The 22,331-nt window shown below is 42.3% G+C and overlaps 1 protein-coding gene across 1 annotated transcript; it reads right to left on the bottom strand.

Moving 5' to 3' along the window:
- Nucleotides 1-4,103: 4,103 nt before the first annotated feature.
- Nucleotides 4,104-21,250, bottom strand: LOC104947309 (glutamate receptor 2-like). Its single transcript, XM_010773286.1, has 6 exons — nt 21,150-21,250; nt 19,969-20,127; nt 18,140-18,338; nt 16,692-16,939; nt 10,137-10,251; nt 4,104-4,310 (listed from the first exon to the last, which is right to left on the bottom strand). Exons 1-6 carry the CDS (start codon nt 21,248-21,250, stop codon nt 4,104-4,106), a joined length of 1,029 nt encoding a protein of 342 aa, XP_010771588.1.
- Between the last annotated feature and the right edge of the window lie 1,081 nt (nt 21,251-22,331).

The following is a 22,331-nucleotide window of genomic DNA, read 5'->3' as shown; positions in this document are numbered from 1 at the left end:
CGAGGCCCGTCAAACCGGAACCCTAACCTCGTTGGCCGACTGCCACCTAGACTCCCTGGCCGCACCCACCAACCATCTCCTACTCCTCCAGTCACTCCATCCCACCCGGTCTACCCACCTCCCGAAATATCCCACTCCTGGTCCTCAACATCACTTACGCCACACTACTGCCTTCGGTCACCTTTATCACTGTTGACTTCGTGTAGGTATAGGCTCTGTTTCTCAACATTAAGGAGAGGAAATCAAATTTCGTGTACCTCTGGACACCTACTATTACTTTGGAGAGCTCCTTCACCAACGCGAGGTGAAGGACGACGCCTCCACCTTAGTCCCCTCCGCGTCGTCCTTTCACTTCAATTGCCTAAATAAGGTTGTTGAGTCGCGACGGTCGTCTAATATGAGACCTATGTGTAGTAATTGGAGTGCTCCTCTCCGGCGGGAGTTTTCTGTTGACAGTGTAACGATGTGGTGTAGTGTGTCGTGTGTGTGTGTGTGTGTTTGTGTAGTTTGTGTGTGTGGTTGTGTGTGTGTGTGTGTGTGTGTGTGGTGTGTGTGTGTTTGTGTGGTGTTGTGTGTGTGTGTTGGTGTGTGCTAGTGGTTGTGTGTGTGTTGTGTAGTGTGTGTGTAGTGTGCGTGTGGGTGTCCTGTGTCGTACACGTAGATGTTTCAAATACAGTTTACATTCTACAAAGAAACCCGTCGTCGTTCGACAAGATATTTCACTACTTCTACCTGTCAAAAGAATGTCCCGACACGAGGATATTTTGTAGGGCTGTCTTCGTTTGTATTGTACTTGTAGTCCCACTACCACAGCCGACGTCAATGAAAATTCAAATGACGCACTACACACTCTTCGCGTACTAAACCAAAAGATTCGGGGATGGTCAAAAATTTGTTCTATCAACAACAACTTACGAACAGATTACCTCCGAAACCTTTCACGAAGTTTTGGCAGTCTAAAACTAACTTAGTACGTGAAATAACCATAACAAATTTGTAAATTTCATTGAGAGTTTTAAACCTAGACATCAACAAACCTCTTTGTTCTCCACGTGTCACTGACGACAGGATTCTCTGGACCTACTCATCCGCACAGCGTACCCGAGGAGGCTTTAGAAAAGCTCTATATTGCGATATCCTAGTTCATCATTAAGATCAGCTAATCTAAATACCTGAGCTTTTACTCAATTTCAGCCCAATCTGTACCCCTCTAATAGGCCGACTTGTTTGCAACTTAGGCAGAGAATTTACACAAGTTGGTGTCTGGAATAAAGGTCGACAAAAGGTTTTAGGATACCTCTTTGACCAAACGCAAAAACCAGCTTCCTTGGGTCTTCCTCAAATGAGGCACCAAAATCTGCGCCAACCGAGCGCCCGGAGAGATCGTCTTGAAATAAATTTTTCGACAATACTTCATTTTGTTATTTTCTCAACAAGGCACCAATTAAGAAATTTAAAAGAGAAGGACGTCCTTGAGTAGCCTACCGGCGAACGTCGAGGTTGGAGCCCCCCTCCTCCTCCTCCGTCTCCTCCCGCCCTCCGAACTACTTTCTCCCTCCTCAATACCCCCTCTTCTCCCCCGCCTCAGAGCTCTCTTGCCCCGCAACACTGCGTACGTAAAGGGCTCTCAGGCCCGCGAGTCCCCCACACGGGACGTTACCCCTTTCACGGCCAACGTACCTGACCGGAGGTGGCATCGTACACTGGGATCTCGCCCCAGAGGAATACACCTGCTCTTGTGAGGACGGCACAGACGGACACCCCACTCCTTTTTTTCCACATCATTTCCAACCTAATCCCCAAGCGATTTTTTGGACCACAAAGCGGGTTTCGACAGTGCAGGAACGTTGGTGAACGTCAGTGAATCAAATTTCATTTCAAAATTTTCAGAATAAAACTAATGGCCATATGGTTGCGAGAAGGTGGAACTCCTGAGCACAATGACTCAATTTCACGTCTCGTCAATAGGCTGAGTTTCCTTGTTCGTTTGATAAAATTAAAATCAGCTTTATTATAACTAAAAAAATTACTCTAATATAACTCTATAAAGAAGTTAGGACAATTTAGGAAAAAACGCTTAAGGTGTAAAAGTCGCAGTGTGGTCCAATGACTAAAATTCGATAGAAGAGGAGATTTATAATAATCGTCGAAAATGTCTAAGTCTTAATTGATTATGTTGTATATTTAGGTGACCATTTATGTAATCAAACATATGTTAATATGAATTCTTATAGGTTTTCGCTCCATATAGATACTGTATATATATTTATTACTTCATCTCTTTTTTGTGTGATGTGGGTCTTTATCGATATTTTTTTTGTACTATAATATGTCGTTCATTATTTTTGTTCTGGGATGAGGCGCTTACAGTACTTATGACGCATAGTTGAAAGGCGGTAAATTGATCTACTATCGGCCTCGCCAGTCCAAACTCTGGCTCGTTTGTGCTCTCTCCCTTCGTCACAACCACCACGCCCACACAAAACGGGCAGCGACGTACGGCCCAGCGCTGTTGTCTCTAGATGTCACTTAGTTTCTACTTGAGGGGCCCACTTTAATTTTATTGGCTAAGTTGGACAAATGTTTAAAGATACCGAACTCGTTCCAAGTCCGTGAAATTTGTTTCTTATAGTCTCACTCCCTACTAGATCTACGCAGGTCTAAGGTCGCTCGTCGACCTTCGGGCCTTCGCGAAGCTCTGGAGTCCCTCCCCCAGACCTCCGTGAGTCTGAGTCCCTCACCCTGTTCCAGTCCCGTCTCAAAACCCACCTCTTCAACTCTGCTTATCCTTAAACCCGCCCCTCCCCCCTCTGAACCAACATCCTCCTGACTTTTCTGTTTTTGTTTTGTTTTTGTTTTTGTTTGTGTTTTTGTTCTTGTTTTGTTTGTCGACCTGACTCATAATGTGAAGCGTCTTTGGGTCTAAAAAAGCGCTATATAAATCCCATTTATTATTATTATTATTATTATTTAAATAGTTATTAGCAAAAATCGACACGGCTGTGACATGTCTCCATTGATGTTCAGAAAGCTCTTTATTCTTCTCATACTGTCTGTGCTGCAGCACCTCTTCTCACCCTCTGTCTGAAACCAGAGCACAGTCTGCTCTGATTGGTTAGCTGGCCTGCTCTGTTGTGATTGGTCAACAGCTTAGAGATGTCCCGCCCCTTTAGACTATTACGTACAATGTGTTGGAACACTAGCCAATAGGAGAGCGAGTGTTACATAGTGATGTCACTATGTTCCAGAAGTAAACAAAGGAGTCCAATGGAGGCGTGTCAGGTGGGAGGGGGGGAATTGTCAGACTTCATGTTATTATAAAGTAAAAACCCGCCCTCCACTTTATAACATAATACACTATAGTTTGCCATATTCCTAATATATGTCTTTTACCCACTTTGCAACTTTTTTTTTTCTTCTGTTCACACCACCAGATACCAAAGCAGATTCCTTGTATGTGTAAACGTACCTGGCAATAACGATAAAGATAAGATGAGATAAGATAAATATAAGATCGGAAGTACTTGATCCCAATTTGTGAAATGTTAGCGTTGCAGCAGCATAAAGACATGGCATTGTACAATAACAATGAAAAGACTAGAAATAAACAAGAAAGTAGAAAATATACATGTTGAGTTACAAAATGTACAATAACAAATATAAGGCAAGTTATTATATATACATAAGTATGTGAGGCATGGAATATTAAATATTAAATTGAATATAAATGAAGTGTAAGTGATTTTAGGTCCAAGAGAAGCTTTGGAGCAGAGAGTCCTCTCCAGCCCGAGGTGATTTGTTATAGAGTTATTGCAGTGGAATGTTTTCCTGTATCTGTCCTTGTGACTTTATTCTCATTCTAATAATTCATAATGCCCCTCAAACCATGCGTTTACTGCCACTATTAGAGCAGGAGAAGAAGAAGCCGGATGTAAACAAGTCAGGTCCGAAGTCTCTGGTTATGGCTCGAAAGGATCCGTCTTGTGTAAAACTCTCGCGAGAGTTTGCAAGTCACGTGGCTGAATGTTTACGTTTGGCATGCAGCCTTTCAGTTACGATCGTTAGCATCAGTGGGCCACAGCAAATGATGCTGAGAAGCTAAACTATCTATTAATTATGTAAAGGATTTCCTTGTGACTTGATTCTGATTCTGATAAGTCGTGTTGAGTGCTCACCTTCATCCGGCGGGACTCGATGCGGGACTTGTAGCAGAACTCGACCAGCGCCACCAGCATGGCGAGGCCCAGTCCTCCAATCAGGATGTAGAACACGCCGGCCACGTTGCTCAGACTGAGCGCGCTCGTCTTGTCCTATCAGAGCAGGGGTCGGGATCAGGGAGAGAGCCAATCAGGGTGCAGATAGAAATGACATCATCAAAATCCCCCCAAAGATAAAAACTAATACTAACTTTTCTAATAAAAATAAAACCCAAAATGATCTTTCAAAGGCTGTGATGAAGAGGCTTTAGAGACACGGATCGCTAAAGGGAGACTCCGCTCATTTTACACGTGATTTTATTTGATATTTTATTACATTCAAGTTATATACAATTATTAATCATCTTTCCTTGCAATATGATGACACCTTAGAGGTTCTTAAGCAACAACTATAGTACACATAATGTACATAATAATAAGTATACACTACTCCTACTACTACTACTAATAATTAAATGTATTCTAGTGTTACTGACTACAATTCCCAATGTGCACTTTAGCAAAAAACATCCACTCAGAGAGCTTTAAATTCTGTTAGGTGTGCTGCTAAATGCTCAACGAAATTATTTTTTATTCCACGACAACATTTTTGGAGAGGCTCTTTGTCCGTGCAAACAGGAAGCAGAGACTCATGGGTAATGTAGTATTAAGATCAGTTTGTGAAGTGTGTGAATCGTCTTTATTGCCTCAAATCACAGCCGTTGACAAACCGTATATCTATTTCATACAAGCAACTTCATGCACAAAAATGCAAAGTGAGGGGAAACAAAGAAAAAAAACATATCGACTTTTACTGTTAATGTTTTGTCTTAAAGAAAAGTAACTTATCTACCAGTTGCCATTATCATCACATTGTATAATACATACCTTCTGTCTAATCAATATATCAAAAAAACTAAAGTTAACTCTAAAATCCTTCTTTATAAACTGGGATTTTGTTGTTCTTTAGTTTCTGGTTGTTTTTCTGCATCATGCGTCACGTGTTGTTGTGGGCGGGACTTAGCCCCTCTCATCCAATAGCATGCAGTCTGTTAAAAAAGAGGCGGATACAGCACTCAAAGTGGGCGGGGCCTCTCTTCAACAGGAAGTGATGGGGAGTTGGGGAGAACCTATCAGAGAGCTTTCCTCTCCAAACTGTCATGTTTAGCCTCAACCAATCAGGACTGTCAAATTATACTAACAGACGGTTCAAAGTCAGACTGAAATTCAAACTTTTTTTAATAATCAAGGCAGCTCAAAACACATTTCCAGAGCAAAGCTTTAATTACTTCTGTGGTAGTTTTCTGTAGTTTACTTTCTGTATTTACTTTCTGTATTTTACTTTCTGTATTTACTTTCTGTATTTACTTTCTGTAGTATCATTTTTGGAAATTACTGATATTATTTACTTTTTGATAATTTACTTTCTAAAGGTTTCCTGTACATATCTTTTTTGTAGCTTCTTTTATAAAGACATATTATATGTTATTCCTTTATTATAACATCGGCACTTTTCAGAATGTTCATGTCTTTACAGAAGCATTGTTGGCAGAAGCCCGAGAACAAGACTTTTATTTCCAACGACTGTCATTTTTTGTGTAAGACAAATTAAAATCTGGAAAGCCTCGATTGTCAACATTTTACAATTTAAAAGTAAATCAGCAACAGGGAGAAAAAGATAACGTTAATTTGGTGTTTTCTTGACAGCAGCTTGTTAGAGACGGGCTGCCGCACAGCCAGTTCAGAAACAGGAGGTACAGTACATGACAGATTGGAGACAAAAGTGTGTGTGTGAGAGTGTGTGTGAGGGGAGGAAGAGGAGGGGAGGTAAAGCTGTGGTCTGTAGCTTCAGTCTCATCAAGTGTTGGTGAGCAGCCACCGGCAGACAGAGAGTCAGGGAAATATATTTGCATTTTTAAATCTGACTTTTTACATCTGACGTGAATGTAAAATACATCTGGAGCTTCTCTTCTCGACCAGATTGTGACGCAGATTGGCTTCTCTCGAATAAAAAACTCTTCTGAAAACTTTTCTCCAATCTCCAGGATGCAGGCTGATCTTAAATGTAAAATACATTATAAGCATGCTTACAAAGGAAGTTGTGATTAAAAGTGTTGTAAAAAGTCACATTTTCCAGCATGGTCTGTCTGTCTGCCCGTGGCTGACACAGTGCTGGCCACAGAATATTCTGGAGAACAGAAGGAAAGCTGAGCAGAGAAAAGCCTCTGAAGGAATCTGAAGTGCAGACATGAAAACCTCTTATCTCGGAGAACGTCTGTCAGAAGGAGCTGAAGCTCATTTTCTCATCAATTTGCAGAGTTTTATCTGAGGGTTTACGCAGAGTCTAGAAGGAGCAAAGTTCATAAACTGAACTCGGGTTCAAGTACACATTGAAATCAGGAGGTTTTCACATGTTATCAGAATAGTTAATGTTTGATTGGGTTTTCCTCCAGCTCTTCAGAAGGGTCAGCTGAGCCGCAGTGTTACACTCTAAAAACAAAACGTTTTTCAACAAAACAACGTTCACTAATTGTAATCGCAAAGCGAGAGTTTTGTGCGACCCGGAACGGAATTTAAGTTCTGAATCTGAATTAGCATTTTAAACTTCGGTACACATTCTTATTTTCTACTTTATACTCAAGTGTTAGACTTCCAAAGTAAATATGATGCAACCCAGGCCAGACCCCAGGCATTACAGATATTTTACAAATTGGACGTCTTATCCATTTAGGGTTCAACAATTATCTTTAAATGGGCTCTTCTGGGACCTTTGGGTCATCTGTTGCTTTTATTCATGTTGACGGCATGATGCTACCAGCAGTTAGCTTAGCACAAAGGCTGGAAACAGGGGGGAACTGCTAGCCTGAATCTGTCCAAATGTAACGAAGTGTTACAGGTTTTAACAGCTGTCACGCCTCAAAAAGCTGACTGTGTGTTTGAGTATCTGAAGTTACAAATCTTAAAGAGCTCCTTAACATCAGCCTGAAGAGTTGTGTCGAACTGGCTTCTCTGGTCAAAGATCTTGAAAATACTGAAACTGTTCCGATTAAGTACAAAATAAAAATTCAACACGTACAAATATCCGTCTAGATAGAGGAATGTTGGACTTTTTACACTTTCTAGCGGCAGATCTTTTAAATAAAAGGGTCTGCCAACTAACAGGATCCGTACAACTCATAGAAACTAGAATTGCATCTAAATAACTGACTTGGACCAAAATAACATCAAATTAGCACGAAAAAGAAAGTTAAAACCGGTGAAAAACGTTTTATTTTCAGAGTGTATTTGCTGAAGTTGGGTTTTTTTGGGGGTGTGGGTCTGAAGGGGTAAGGTGGGTGGGGGGGTAAACCAACACATGACCTCAGGACCAGGCCGAGCATCCTCCAGAACTGACCTTTCTGCCGGAGTCCTTGTGTCCACACTCCCCTTTGTCATACCACCATTTGTTTTTCAACTTGTCTAAGATGGCTTGTTCATTGAGCTTCAGTACTGCTAGGTTTACTGGGATTCTTCAAAGAACCAATGGAGGAAGTGAGGGGGAGGGAGGGGGTGGAAATAACATAAATAACATTATGCACCTCCATGTTATCTTATGTTATTGTTAAAGAGCTGCGGCGGCTACAGCAGCACTAAAGATCTTATCAAAAACTGGCATTTTCAGTACAGATGTTTCGGTACGCTACAGAGAACACCTCAACAACAACAACAGAAAGAAAAACAAAGAACATCACACATAAAACTTCTCTTGGTAAATGTCAGCGTAAAAGTGATATGCGTTAATACTCCATCTAGCTTGGTTTGGCCTGACTCCCTACGTGCGAGATGTGTATTACTATATCACTTTGGGTAACCGGCAAGAGCTGAAAACACTCCGGGAAACTAAATCAGCCCGCTGGCCGAAAACAGGAAACATGTCCTCTGTATTTTGTGAAAGAGAGACGTTTAAGGACGGCTGTAGTTTCACTTTTGGGCGGATGAAGTCAAAACTGTCCGAATACAAGGAAGTGGCTTCAGAGGATGATCAGAGGGGGTGTTTTACAAAGTGAGCTCATGTACCATGTCAGCTTTTATTCATTTATAGACTTTGCTGTACAAATACTATTTTATATTATACATTTGAAATATACTAGGAGGCTTGTGGCGCAGTGGGTTGTGCGTTAGTGTTGGGATCAGGGGGACATAGGTTCAAACCCCACTGCAGTCAGCATGTCGTTGCGTCCCTGGGCAAGACACTTTGCTCCTAGGGATTGTCCACAGTATTGAGTATGTAAGTTGCTTTGGATAAAAGTGTCTAACATTTAATGTAATGTAAAAGAACACTCAATATTTACAAAAAAACACAAAATAACTGTTTACTTCAAGTAAGCAGGATATATATAAAAAAAGATGATTTACAAAGTGTGCAAATGAGAGTGCAAAAATGTCCATAGCAGCGTAAAAGTGACTGGGAAGCATAGCAACTGAAACCAGCTCTAACTATAGGTTGAAAATGAGAAAAATAAAAAGTAAAGACATGACATCGGCCCTTTCTCATTTCACTAATTACCCCTCCTCGACTCCTCCGCTCGCATCTCCTGTGGGCGGGACTAAGACACGAGGATAGGAGTCGAGGAGGGGAGTCGAGGAGGGGAGTTAGAGAAATGAGAAAGGGCCATAGAGGACTTATATTATTCTCTGCATATAAAACTCTGGAAATCAGTTAGACTTTTTATTTATCCTGTTGGTTTCATGTTCTGAAAATGCCTGAAAGTCAATGTTTGCTCAAATTGTGAAACAGCGTCTCAGATAAACTTTCGTTTTTTTCCGAGCTGGTTCAGGGGGAGGTCAGTAGTGACTGAGGAGGCTGACCTCTACCCAGCAGCGTGATGAAGAACTTCCCACTGACTCAGTCACAGAGAACACTTTCTTTCCAATTTAATTACACAAGGTGCTCCGTCCTCAGGTCTAATCTCCTGGTTCCCAGCAGCTGCTCTCAAACACTTTTCTATGTGTTCCCATACCACAAATTAGGAAAATGTAAAAGTAGCAGATGTACGAAATGGCCTGGCGGAGCTCGAGTAAAAGTGAACCAGAGCTGCATTAAAGGCAAATAGAAAAACCAGGCTTGGATGTTGTGTTGAGTTACAAAAAGGGGAAGGAAGGAGAGAACAAGACCATAGAGGAAAAGAGAGAAGGAGCGAGGAAAAGAGAGAAGGAAAGATCTTGAAAAGCCAGCTGTATGGCGTGGTTTTGAATTCAGCTGTCAGTCTTCTGTCATCTCGGAGTATCTCTTCCCCTTTTCCTTCACCACTCCCTCTTTGCTCTCATCTCCCCCTCTTTCTTGCTGGTGTCAAAAGAGGTCGATGTACAGTACACGCTTCTTCATGGAGGCGTGTGGCGCAGTGGGTTGTGCGTTAGTGTTGGGATCAGGGGGTCACAGGTTCAAACCCCACTGCAGTCAGCATGTCGTTGTGTCCCTGAGACACTTCACCCCAAATTGCTCCTGTGGGGATTGCCCGCTGTATTGAGTACGTAAATCGCTTTGGATAAAAGCTTCTAACAGGTGACATGTGATGTAATGTAATACCTGAATCTGGTTAAAAGTTAAGAAATTACTATTTTAAAAATGACAATTGTATGAAAAGCGATCATGTTGAACATCTGCTCCACATTTTCTTGGTTAACATGTAACGTGTAAATCTGCATTAAAGGACTCTAAAGGTAATCCTGTTTCCGATGTGAATCTTTCTACGTGTTTGTCTGTAAAACACTCCCTGGATCAGAAGCTGGGAAGTCTCCAACAAGGTGAATAAACCTGATGGATGCAGACTTTCTACAACGGTTTGTTTTCTGTGGGGCCGTCCGGAGTGTTTTACGCCTGGTGTTTTAGCGGTGGGTTGTTGCCGGTTACCCCGGTGTGGCATTGCCTGTCGTTACCCGTTGGGGTTACGGTGATCTGACCTTGGAGTCCCCTCCCCCGGTGCCGCACTCTCCCTTGTCATACCACCATCTGTTTTTCAATTTGTCCAACAGGCCCTGTTCGTTCAGTTTTAAAACTGCCAAGTTAACAGGGTTTCTACGGGGATGATGGTGATGGGGGATAGAAGGGAACTACGTGTTAATGAACAGAGGACTGCCATAGTGAAGCAACATCAGTACAGGAGTCTACTTACGACAGTCATGGTAATATCTTATCTTAAAGTTAGCACTGCTCTTCAACCCAGACTTTGGTCAAATGCTGTTTCCCTTCTGTTTGAAGTTCTATATAATGTTAGTGTTAAAGACTCACTGGGCTTGAACACTATCCGTGCCAGGAGCATTCAGGCGTCCGAAGAACAGATTCAATCTTCTTTTTCTAAGTGGCAAAGCTCACAGACAATAGTTGTATAGGTTTACCAAAAGCATTCGTCAACTTCATTTCCATTTTGGTGTCCAGACAGTTTGAAATCCAAATGTTATTGAGATCACAAATGGTCTAAAGATAAAACGAATATGTGTTTATTCACTAAGAGACAGATGTTACCGTAAAAGACCAACTGCTCACCAGGAGAGTAACACCTGTTGCCCATGCCAGGTATGAAATAAGGGTTCAGATTATTGCCCAAGGAAACTACGATCCTGAAGGGACTAAGGATCCTACCACCGACCCTCTGATTGGTAGATCACTGCCAATCAAGAGCACCAAACACTGTATTCACCATTTATAAGAAACGACTTCCCCGTGAATGAAAACACCATTATGTGTTACAAGAACCGTGGCATTATTTCACTTTCTGATTGCTTCATTCAAGATTCAATTTGGTTTAGGATCCAAATTCTTTAACAGGTTGGTCTAAATCTTCAATTGACTGTTTGCCTAAAGTGTTCTGGTCCGATGAACGTTGTCTACCAATCTGAGCCTTAACTGGATACGATTCACCGTTCTATATAACTTTCATTAAGAGCCATGTTTTCACTCCAGCATCAGGGTCCTCGTGGTGACGATGACACTGAGATATTTTGTAATTATTTCAATTTTCAATGCAATCTTGGTTCTGACCAAATGAAGAAATTGGACTATGGTTAAAAGCAACTACAGATAATTTTGGTACCAAGTTGCAGTAATAATTCAGAAAACATTGTTACTTACAAGGTGGTACTCAATGGTGTCAACAGAAAATCGGTTTTTGCAACTCAAAATGTACGCGATCAGGGGACTATTTGTTCCCTGATGAAGCAATTAACATCAGCATTTGGAGTGCTAATATTTACAGCTGTAAATCAAGTCAGAAATGAGAAATAGGCGAGGGTAAATAACGTCAACATGATGGATATATTTGCTCCGCTGGTTTGTGTTGAGCCTAATCGGCTGTACCAGAAGGTTCCTCATGTTCAACACAGCTGAAGGAAAACAACATTTCATTATGGTCTGGGTTGAAGAACAGCGAATGCATCCTACACTTTACTACCGGCAGCAATCCTCGACTTAGAATACATTCATGACCTGATCAATAAAAAGGAACAACAGTCACATGTTTGATAATAAGTAACAAGTGGAACATAGAATAATATTCTTAATGTGCTTCACAGTTTAGTATTCTGTACATTATACATTAACACACGGTTCTCGTTGTTCCCCTTTAAATACCAGTGGTGAGAAAAGCTCAAGAGGCAGACGGTAGCAGAGATGTTTTTAAAGAAACATGAATTAATAGAATGATTATTGACAGGCCAACCAGTAAATGGACGACAACAATACAATTATTATGATGACGGCCAAAAGAAGAGTTTTGTTCTAAAGGGATTCTGTTACATATTTTTTGTAATCAATCAATCCGAAATGGTAACGTCATTTTGGAACAAAAGGTCTCCGAACGATAGAATTGTAGAAATGGTGTTTCAAAGGGGAACTTCTGGATGTTTCAACCTGGACCCTTTTTTCCCAACGTTTTTGTTTCTAAGTAAGAAAAGTGTTCAGTATTGAGCGAGAGCACTACAGCTGCTAAACAGGCGCTAATGTAATCCTTCGTACGTTTACTCACGTTTGTTTTCCTCAGATTGTTTTCCTCAGATTGTTTAAGGGCTGTTCCATAATTACAGGAGAATTTAGACAAAAAAACGTTTGAAAAATGAACCCTTTATTTTAAAAAGTTCTGTTATGTATTTGAGAAAAAACAGGTAGTAAACCATTACAAATAATTGATTTGGCTAGCTCGGGTATTCATGGTCAACTTTTGTTTTGTTTACTTTAGTGAGATGTTAGACTAAAACAAAGTTATTTTTATACTTTTTAATTATACGTGAACATTTAATTTGGCTAAAGATAAAACATTGAACTGCAGAAACTAAAACCCTGTAACGGTAATTACTCCATAACAGTAACAGGGTTACAAATCAATGCTAATGTTAGCCTTCACCTCAGGAATCAGTGAAGAAGTCTGAAACATGCAATACTCCACATGTTGTCAGCAATGACGTGTACAATATTTCAGATTACTTTACGACAAACTGTGACAACACTGGCGCAGATCGACTCTCCTACTATCTTTCAGGAGAGACGTGATTCATTTCTCTGTAGGCTCTTTCCATAACATTGTCAGAGCCGGAGGCAAAATCAAACCCTTTAACGTGACGTACATTATATGAAGGATTTCATTCCCGTCTGTGTTCTCTCTCAACACTGTGTTGGAGGGTTGATTCCTACCAGAGCTCCCCTTTTAGTGTGAGCAGAGCTGATGGCAGCAGCAGAGCTGAGTGTGATGGAGTTAGTCAGCGGAGACGATGGAGCTGTTGACTGGACACGGTCAGCTGTTAGCACGGAGACGAACCCAGAGGCAGAGAACAGAGTCTGTTCAGATGGAACTAGTGATCTGTGTAACGCTGATTATCCAATATGCTCAGCATTAGGGGCTTTAACTCAAATGTGTTGCTAGGCAACTGCTCAAAAATACTGGTGAGTAACTTTCTGATTTACAATCTGCCATCAGAAACCCTTCACTTCCTTTCAACAAACCAAAACACATTTGACAGCGAAGGCAGAAAGCCAATTTGCTGGGTTCTGTTTTGCTACGCTGATTGATATTGCTGGCCTACTAATTACATAACATACGTTATTATTATTATATTCAGCATTTACTAATCTCATCTGTGGAGCTCATCTCCGTTCTCCGGCTCTGGGTTGTCTGTAAAATGCTGACGTGAAGCAGAAAGAAAGAGGACAAGACGTTCTGATGAAGCGTGGACAGAGAAGGAACATGAAACGCTGCTTTCAGATAAACATGTCAAAAGAAACTTGATTATATTAATGTTGTAACCGGGGTAAGACGTTTGGTTTCGCTCAATTGAAAAGCTAGCGTTCAGAGACCAACGACTTTATAACTGAATGTCTACACCAATGGGAAAGAAGATCCTTCATCGTCAATTTGCATTGAATTATTCCGTCAACTGTGGTCTTTGTATGTGAACGAAATACGGTCTAAATGAGCATCTGCAGTGTCTTGAACCACACCAAAAACATATACAACAATATATTTATGAATTTCCCTTTTTGGGCAAAATGTGGTTGGACTAATTTCCTCTGGTGTTACTAAATGTTCTGTAGGGCTTTACAACATGGCTGCTGTGTTGTTGCTGATTCACTTTTGCTACCGTTGTTTTGTGTGTGGTCTCTGCTGGGCATTGGTCCTGCGCTGCTTAAGGGACGATTCTTTCCAACCAGTCAGGATTTTGCAGTGTTTGAGCTGTACCTTGTACTACAACCACTTGTTCCAGATTTGACTCCGGAGAGGAGATTTTCCGGTTGAGGTTTGGTTAGTCGGCAGCATTACAGAATTATTGCTGGCCCACTTTTAATGAAACTTGGTGGACGGGTGTAACAAGGGTCGAGGAAGAATCCAATTAAAGTCACTGAATAAAAGGGCCTTAGCAAATTTGATTCAGTACAAATTCTTATTTAACGACGATTCGACACATTTATAAATAATACACATTTTATCTGACAGCAGCAATGCTCATGTAGGGATGAATGGAGAGATAGACAGATAGATAGACAGATAGATGGAGAGATAGAAAGATATATAGATGGATAGATATATAGATAGATAGATAGATAGATAGATAGATAGATAGATAGATAGATAGATAGATAGACAGATAGATAGATAGATAGATAGATAGATAGATAGATAGATAGATGATAGATAGATAGAGATAGATAGATGATAGATAGATAGATAGATAGATAGATAGATAGATAGATAGATAGATAGATAGATAGATAGATAGATAGATAGATAGATAGATAGATAGATAGATAGATAGATAGATAGATAGATAGATAGATAGATAGATAGATAGATAGATAGATAGATAGATAGATAGATAGATAGATGGATAGATAGATAGACAGATAGATAGACAGACAGATAGACAGTTTGTTGTGCTGTTGTTAGCAGTCAGACAAGCACAACTGATGACCACAGACAGGTAGACGGGCCGACAGACAGACAGAAACACTGAGACAGACAGAGAGACACACATACAGACAAAGACAAACACAAAAGAGAGAGAGACAAGACAGACAGAGAGACAGATTAAGAGACTGACAGTCAGACAGACAGGAAAACAGACACACACACAGACAGTTATCTAAACCTGAAACTGACCTCCAGCTCTGTGGGTCAGTTTCAGTATTTCAGTTTGTTCTCATAGCTAGAATCTGGATGTACTGTTCATTGGTTCTCTGCAGAGGTGTGGACTCTAGACTCAATTTGACTAAATTAAATAAAGCCGTGCAACTCCACTTGGACTGAAACACCAACGACTTGAAACCTTGCTATTGTCCTCTAACCCCAAAGAATAACAAAGGGTATGTTTCTTAAAAGGTGTGCCACATATCAATTACTTTACTGAGCCAATTAGTGCCGTACATTCCTCAGAAGTCCTTAGCTAGAGCCGACAGCAGCCAATCAAGCTCCAGGACCGAAACATATGATGAGTGCTGGTACGAAAACAATGATACCAAAGAATCAAACAATATCTGTGCCGAGTTTAACAGAAAACTAGTTTTAGTTCATATTGACCTTTACAATTGGTGGTCCAAGTGGACTGAAATAAATATTGTTGAAAGTCACGGGTCAAAGAATAACCCGGGGGCGGGTCCGAATCACAGGAGACATTTGACTGGTACTTGTAATACATGTAGCTGATAGCGCTTCTGTGCTCTCATTGGTTTGAGTCCAAGAAATACACTCTTTTGTATTTTCACCTAAAATACTTCTGAACAAGCTAGTGTCGATTACTGTGTAACATATTAGGGCTGCAACATGTGTAACTTCTCTTTACCATATATATATCAATATATTAAAATGATCATGGTGTGATTTATTTACAAGGATCTGAACCAAACAAATATGTTTTATTAAATGTGTAGAATTCCACTTAGGCTGGAGTAACTCCTCAAAGTGGTAAAACACTGTGTTTCCTGCGATTTAAATATACTGCACTAATCCAGAGTGAGATTATGATACAAATTGGATTCATGTCTCTAAATACACCAAATATGTTATCAGGCGACACCCTACCCTTTCTCTCTTCTGTCAGTATCTTGCTTTAAAGTGAAACGTCGTGGATTAAACTATCCAAACACAAACTGCTTTGACTAACGGCCCGTCTACACTACAGGCATCGAAAAATGCTTTCAACGCTTCGCCCATTCACTTGAATGGGGTGACGTAGAAGATTTTTAATCTTCGCCGAACTGCATTGTGGGGAGCATGGCATGGCTTTGCAAGCATCACGAGCATCTATCGGCATCAGCCAATCAAATCCCGTTTATGCAAATCCCGCCAGTGCAAGCGCAGCCAATTAAACCACGTGCAAGCTGGGAGAGCCAGACCGCAGTTCATTTCCTCATATTCCAAACGAGATATTACGGTAGCAAATCACCCGGTTCTTTACGACCAGAACTATTTACCGGGATACAAACCGGAGGAACCAGGCATGGAGGGAGGTGGCAGAGACAGTGGGTGAAACTGGTAGGTTTTCCCCTGTTTGGAGAGTTTATATCCAGTTTACTTCGTTTTAACATTGCTATTGCTTGTATGTCGGGGGCGGGAGATTCATGTGATTGGTTGTTGGTCGCGTTGCTCGCAAAAAATCGCCAAGCTTCAGACACGCCCAGCTTCAAGATCTTTTGATGCCTGTAGTGTAGACGGTCCGTAAGAGTCCCTGCTCTGTCTTGTCTGGTCCTTTTGTTTTATCAAGTCCATCAGAAGTCCACACCTCTGCACGCCAGACCTGCTGTGAGATCAGCAACTCTGACATATTGTAAGACAACGTTTAAAACCTGTACATGTGTTTGAGTTCATGCAACCAATCCTGTTTCCTGGATAAATCTTATAGGCACAGAATCATAATATTTCAACACGTGCATTGTGTGGATGCCGTAGGTCACCCGTAGCACATTTAGTCTAAAGGTGTGCTTGTCCTGATGTCCCACAGAAACACACAACAGGACCCCACAGACTGTGAGTTTACCTGAGGGCGGATCCTTTGGGCGTGGCCACCCCGTAGCCTTTGGAGTCCAGGTTTCCTCCGACCTTCATGGTGTCGCAGGGCTTCCTCTGCTCGATGTACTCGTTCATGGACGACTCCAGCAGGTAGGCGTATTTCCCCTTCGACTTGCGGACGCGGCTCACGCCCTCGTTGGTGTTCTTCACGAACACGGTGGGGTCCGTGCTGCGCATGTACGACCACATCTTCTCGAAGACGGCGATCTTTGACCGCTAGGGTTAGATATTAGAGATACAAACTGATTATTAGGGTCTCCATGAGTGAGGAGTATAATAGTGTCCATTTACACTCACTGTACCAAGACCTGCTCTGATCTCATCTTTAGGGAAAACACATTTGAATATTCAGAATCTAATTAGTTCATGCCAGTGTCCAATGTTCCACTGTTACAAAGTACACATCTATCAAGTGTTCACAATGATGGTAAGTATAGAAGTTTAGACGACCTGAAACCATTAGCTGTCGTACAGAAGCCAATCCAAATGCAGTGCAAATTATAGCAAAAAATTAAATATGTAAGAATGCTTTTTTCTAGCAGCCATTTAAAGATTATCACATGTTACTTGTTAGACGCTTTTATCCAAAGAGACTAACATACTCAATACTGTGGACAATCCCACAGGAGCAATTTGGGGTCCTCAGGGACAAAGATGTCCTGATCAGACTCACGTGATCGGGATCGTGTGAGCCGATCACGTATTCAAAGATCGAATCGGGAAAGGAAAAAATCGGGATCGGGATTTTTTTTTTTAAAATACTTTTTTTATTTTGTATTCCAATGTGTGATGTTCAAGTCTTAAAGTCATCCTGAGGCCTTAGTTTTGGTTTCAAATTACACAACATCATGTATGTGTTGCTTCTTTGGGGCTTGTCTTCATAGACCTGGTTATTTCTCTCAAATCTGGCAACAGAGTGGGCGCAGTGTCAATTATTTTGTTTTGATCCAATGCTGCACAACTGAACTGATCCAATGCTGCTGTGAAAAAAGAAGCTATATCCATGTTGGATAGAATATCCAATTTAAATAAAAAGATAACCTTAGGGAAACTAATTCTTTTTTTTCTCTTAATGCATTGCATAAAGATCGGATCAGGAAAAATCGGTATCGGCAAATTGTCAAAATCAAATGATCGGAATCGGATCGGGAGCAAAAAAAGGTGATCGGGACATCCCTATCAGGGACACAACGACATGCTGACTGCAGTGGGGCTTGAACCTGTGACCCCCTGATCCCAACACCAACGCACTATCCACTGCACCACACACCTCCCATATTTAAAGATGTCACTGACACATCTGGAATGCCAGATGAGCGTCATGGCTGCCCACACTGAACACATCCCGAAAAATAAATCTTGGAGAGTCAAACTGTCACACATCTGGATGGGAATTCAAACGGTGTGTGTCCTCACCCTGAAGAACTCTTTGGTGGAGCCGCCGTCCAGCGTCCCGTAGGCGATCTCCGTCTGCTTGGCCAGGTCCTCGGAGCCCTCGATGGGCGAAACCATCCTCTCCACCGTGAGGAAGGCAGCCAGGTTAGCGGTGTAAGAGGAGATGATGATGAGGGTGAAGAACCACCACACCCCCCCCACGATGCGACCGGACAGCGACCTGACGAGACGCATCGATAACAAGCTTTAAACATTAACAAACACTTGGATCTCAACTGGTTTTGGGATAGATGATGATATTGCAACACCACTGTTTTTATATTTAAGAGTGTTTGAATACAATCAGCTTATAAAGTGGTCTCTTTGCAGATGTAATAGTGGAATATGTATTATTATTATTATGTGCTTGAAGAGTGTAGAAGCAATGATGTGTTTTTCAAAAAAAGGGGCAACCAAGTGAATATTTTGTGTTCAAACCTTTCCAGTTTCATACATGTTGAAACTCCAACATTGCAATAATGAGAAATACACACACATACATATTGACATCCTCAAACATGTAAACACACACACACACACACACACACACACACACACACACACACACACACACACACACACACACACACACACACACAGGCATAGATCAGGAATAGAAACAGCCTCAGGCGTTCACACAGCGGTAACATACAACAGGACCCGGCAGCACGTCACATTACATGTTAGCTTCATGATATGTGTGTGTGTGTGTGTGTGTGTGTGTGTGTGTGTGTGTGTGTGTGTGTGTGTGTGTGTGTGTGTGTTTGAGTGTGAGTGAGTGTGAGTGAGTGTGTGTGATGATATGTCTGAATGAATAAGTTATATACATCACTAGTGGTATATTTGTGTGTGTGTGTATCTCGCTGTTTTTGTGAGGACCGCTGTGTGTTAAGATTTCAGTTAGCTTAGCTTAGCATAAACACTGGCAGCAGTCTAGAGACACACACACATCACCCTGACAAACAATGTTGTTTTTAGATGTCTGATTATTTAGAACAAAAATGTTAAGAAGTGTTTTCCTCATTTGTAAATAGAAAAAAAAAACATGCACAAAAAAGCTAACATTTCAGAATAAAAGCCTTGTGTTAATAAATAAAGCAGTTTGTCTTCAAAAAGAATGCTGATGACTTTTATTTTGAAAATTAAATCAAATAATTGATGAATACAAAAAACACAGTTACATAAATGTACTGCATGTCTGTGAGATATTAGAGACACTGAACCTATGGTAATGTTGATGGTATACTAATACTATATATATATATATATACATATATATATATTGTTCAATGATCATGTTGTTGTGAAACTTGCTATTGGAGAAAAAGGCAAAACCTTGAAAAGACCTTTATTTCAAGCAAGACGTTTCTTCTCTACATGTTACAGTTTATAGGAGCATGGCTAGAGAATACGTTCGATTCAAAACAGGTTTTTTTTTACCAACAATCTTCAATATTTCTATCTAAAAAAAAAAATGTTTGTAATCCTTAGTTTCATGAGTGTAAAATATTCTACACATGCAGCCATTGAAGTTGTAGTAATATTGGTTGTATGATGTATATATATATATATAGAAGCTATATATATATATATACTGTAGATACAAGAATATAGCTGATACCTTATACCTCTCGCATGTTTTTTAATTGTACATTTTGTTAGAGCTTTCTATCAGAGGGCCTCATAACAAAGAACACAGTTATCAATAGATCTTAACTGCAAATGCCAAAGCAGAACTTAACAAATAGACAAATAAGAACTTGAACTAGTCGAATGACACGTTTTGACCTCAGATGCTGAGAGTGCTGTACCTGGGGGAGATGTCGCAGCCCTGCTGCATGAAGGCTCCCAGAGAGAACCACAGAGAGTTAAAGATCCCAAAGTCATTGGTGTACTCAGGAGAGTCCTTCTCCTTCTGATGGCTCTGGGTCTGAGACTGGGAGAACCCTGAGGAGCACAGCAGAACATCACTGGAGGAGGAGGAGGAGGAGGAGGAGGAGGAGGAGGAGGAGGAAGAGGAGGAGGAGGAGGAGGAGGAGGAAGAGGAGGAGGAAGAGGAGAGTCCTTCTCCTTCTGATGGCTCTGGGTCTGAGACTGGGAGAACCCTGAGGAGCACAGCAGAACATCACTGGAGAACCAAGAGGAGGAGGAGGAGGAGGAGGAGGAGGAAGAGGAAGAGGAGGAGGAAGAGGAGAGTCCTTCTCCTTCTGATGGCTCTGGGTCTGAGACTGGGAGAACCCTGAGGAGCACAGCAGAACATCACTGGAGNNGTAATAACCGACTAAACTTTTGACGCTGTTACTTAAGTTTATTTATTAAGACACAATTTTGAAAAAAAAATTTGTGTTAATGAGTGTCAGAAGACAAATCTCACAGAGTACAAATATTTAGTTTGTTGTAGTAAATTCAGTGACAGTTGGAGTACACCCGACGTACAATTGTTAGTAAAGAATCTCTAGTGTAAACAAATATTGTGGACACCCCCTTTGAAAGACAAATCGTTCCACGTCACCTCAGTGGCTGAGTACTTCCTCTGTGTGCCCTGCTCGTCCTCGGAAGACTACCAGTTTGTGCACCTACAAAATAGAATCCTCATAGCCGGCGCCTCCTAAAGACAATTGCTTGAGTCGTGTGAATCCTACATCCCTGGGTTAACGTGGCTGGGCCCTCTGTCTCATTTCATTAACCATTCTATGAATAAAAAAGTTCTATATCGTTGTTTAATTGTTGTTTTTAACCAGCATAAATTAGAGACTCGACTCTTACTGTTTTTACTCTTGTTTTCTTTTTGTTGAGTGCATCACTCCTAGTTTGAATAGTTCTTGTGTTTTCTCGTATCTGGACCTGACATCGTTCTCTGTTCCTATGCTGTTGGGTCTTCGTTTCGTGTCAGGTATTTACCCCACAGAGCCCGCCTGCTGGGTCCCCGTTCCGTCTCAGTACGCTTCAGGAGCCCGCCTGCTGGGCCCCCCGTTTCGTCGTCTCAAGGTACCACCTCGGTGAAGCCCCGCCTGCCGGGCCCCCGGTTCCGTGGTCGTCAAGTACCACCTCAGGAGCCGACCCCCTTGAGTCCTGTCCGTCTGGCCGGAGCATCCCGCCTTTCAAGGGCAGGAGAGACACTATAGAAGTCCTCCGGACCCGTCCCGGCCGGACCTTGGGGCCGCCCGGTCGACGTCTACTTGGGACTGCGTTGTACTGTAATCCCAAACGTCATAGAGAGGGCCGTCTTCTCGTCAGCCGCCCCTAGGGGTTGCCCATGTCCTGTAACCTCAACCGTCCTGGGGCTGCTTTGTCCAGCAGCCGACCTAGGAGCGTTGCAGTGTCCTGTATCCCGACCGTCCTGGGGGTCGTCTTCTCGTCCAGCCGACCCCGAGGTTGCCAGTGTCTTGTGGTCCTAACCGTCCTGGGGCTGTTCTTTTCATCAGCCGCCCCCGGCAGGTTCGCCATGTCCCGTATCCCGACCGTCCTGGGGACCGTCTTCTCATCAGCCCGCCCGGCAGGTTGCCGTGTCTGTATCCCAACCGTCCTGGGGGCCGTCTTGCTCATCAGCAGCCCGGAGGTTTGCCGTGTATGCATCCCCAACCGTCCTGAGGCGCGCTGTCTTTTCGGTCAGCCGCCCCGAAGGTTGCCGTGTCCTTGTGTACTAACCGTCCTCGGGGGGTCGTCTTCTCATCAGCCGCCCCGGAGGTTGCCGTGTCCCGTAATCCCGACCGTCCTGGGGACCGTCTTTCTCATCAGCCGCCGCCGGAAGGTTGCCGTGTCCTGTATCCCAACCGTCCTGGGGACCTACAACTTGTCATCAACAGCCCCGGAGCGGTTGCCGTGTCATGTAATCCCAACCGTCCTGGCGGGACCGTCCTTTCATTCAGTAGCCCGGAGGTTACCGTGTCTGTCATCCCAACCGTCCCTCGGGGTCGCCCTTGTGGTTGCCTGGTCCTGTAACGCCATCCCTGAACTCTACTCCTTGAGCTCTCGTGCGGAGCTCTCCCTTGAGCTCTCCTCCTGAGCTCTCCACTGAGACTTCCGTGAGCTCTCATACTGCTTTACCTTGAGCTACTCCCTGAACCCACAAACATATCTCACCCATTGAGCTACATCCCTTGAAAACACTCTCCTGAAACTCTACCATTGAACCTCTCCCGACTGAAACTAATACAAACACTGAACTCTCCCG

Source organism: Notothenia coriiceps, unplaced genomic scaffold (assembly GCF_000735185.1).
Source record: "Notothenia coriiceps isolate Sejong01 unplaced genomic scaffold, NC01 NC01_scaffold00012332, whole genome shotgun sequence".
Taxonomy (NCBI): Eukaryota; Metazoa; Chordata; class Actinopteri; order Perciformes; family Nototheniidae; genus Notothenia; species Notothenia coriiceps.
This window is presented reverse-complemented; position numbering and strand designations above follow the sequence as displayed.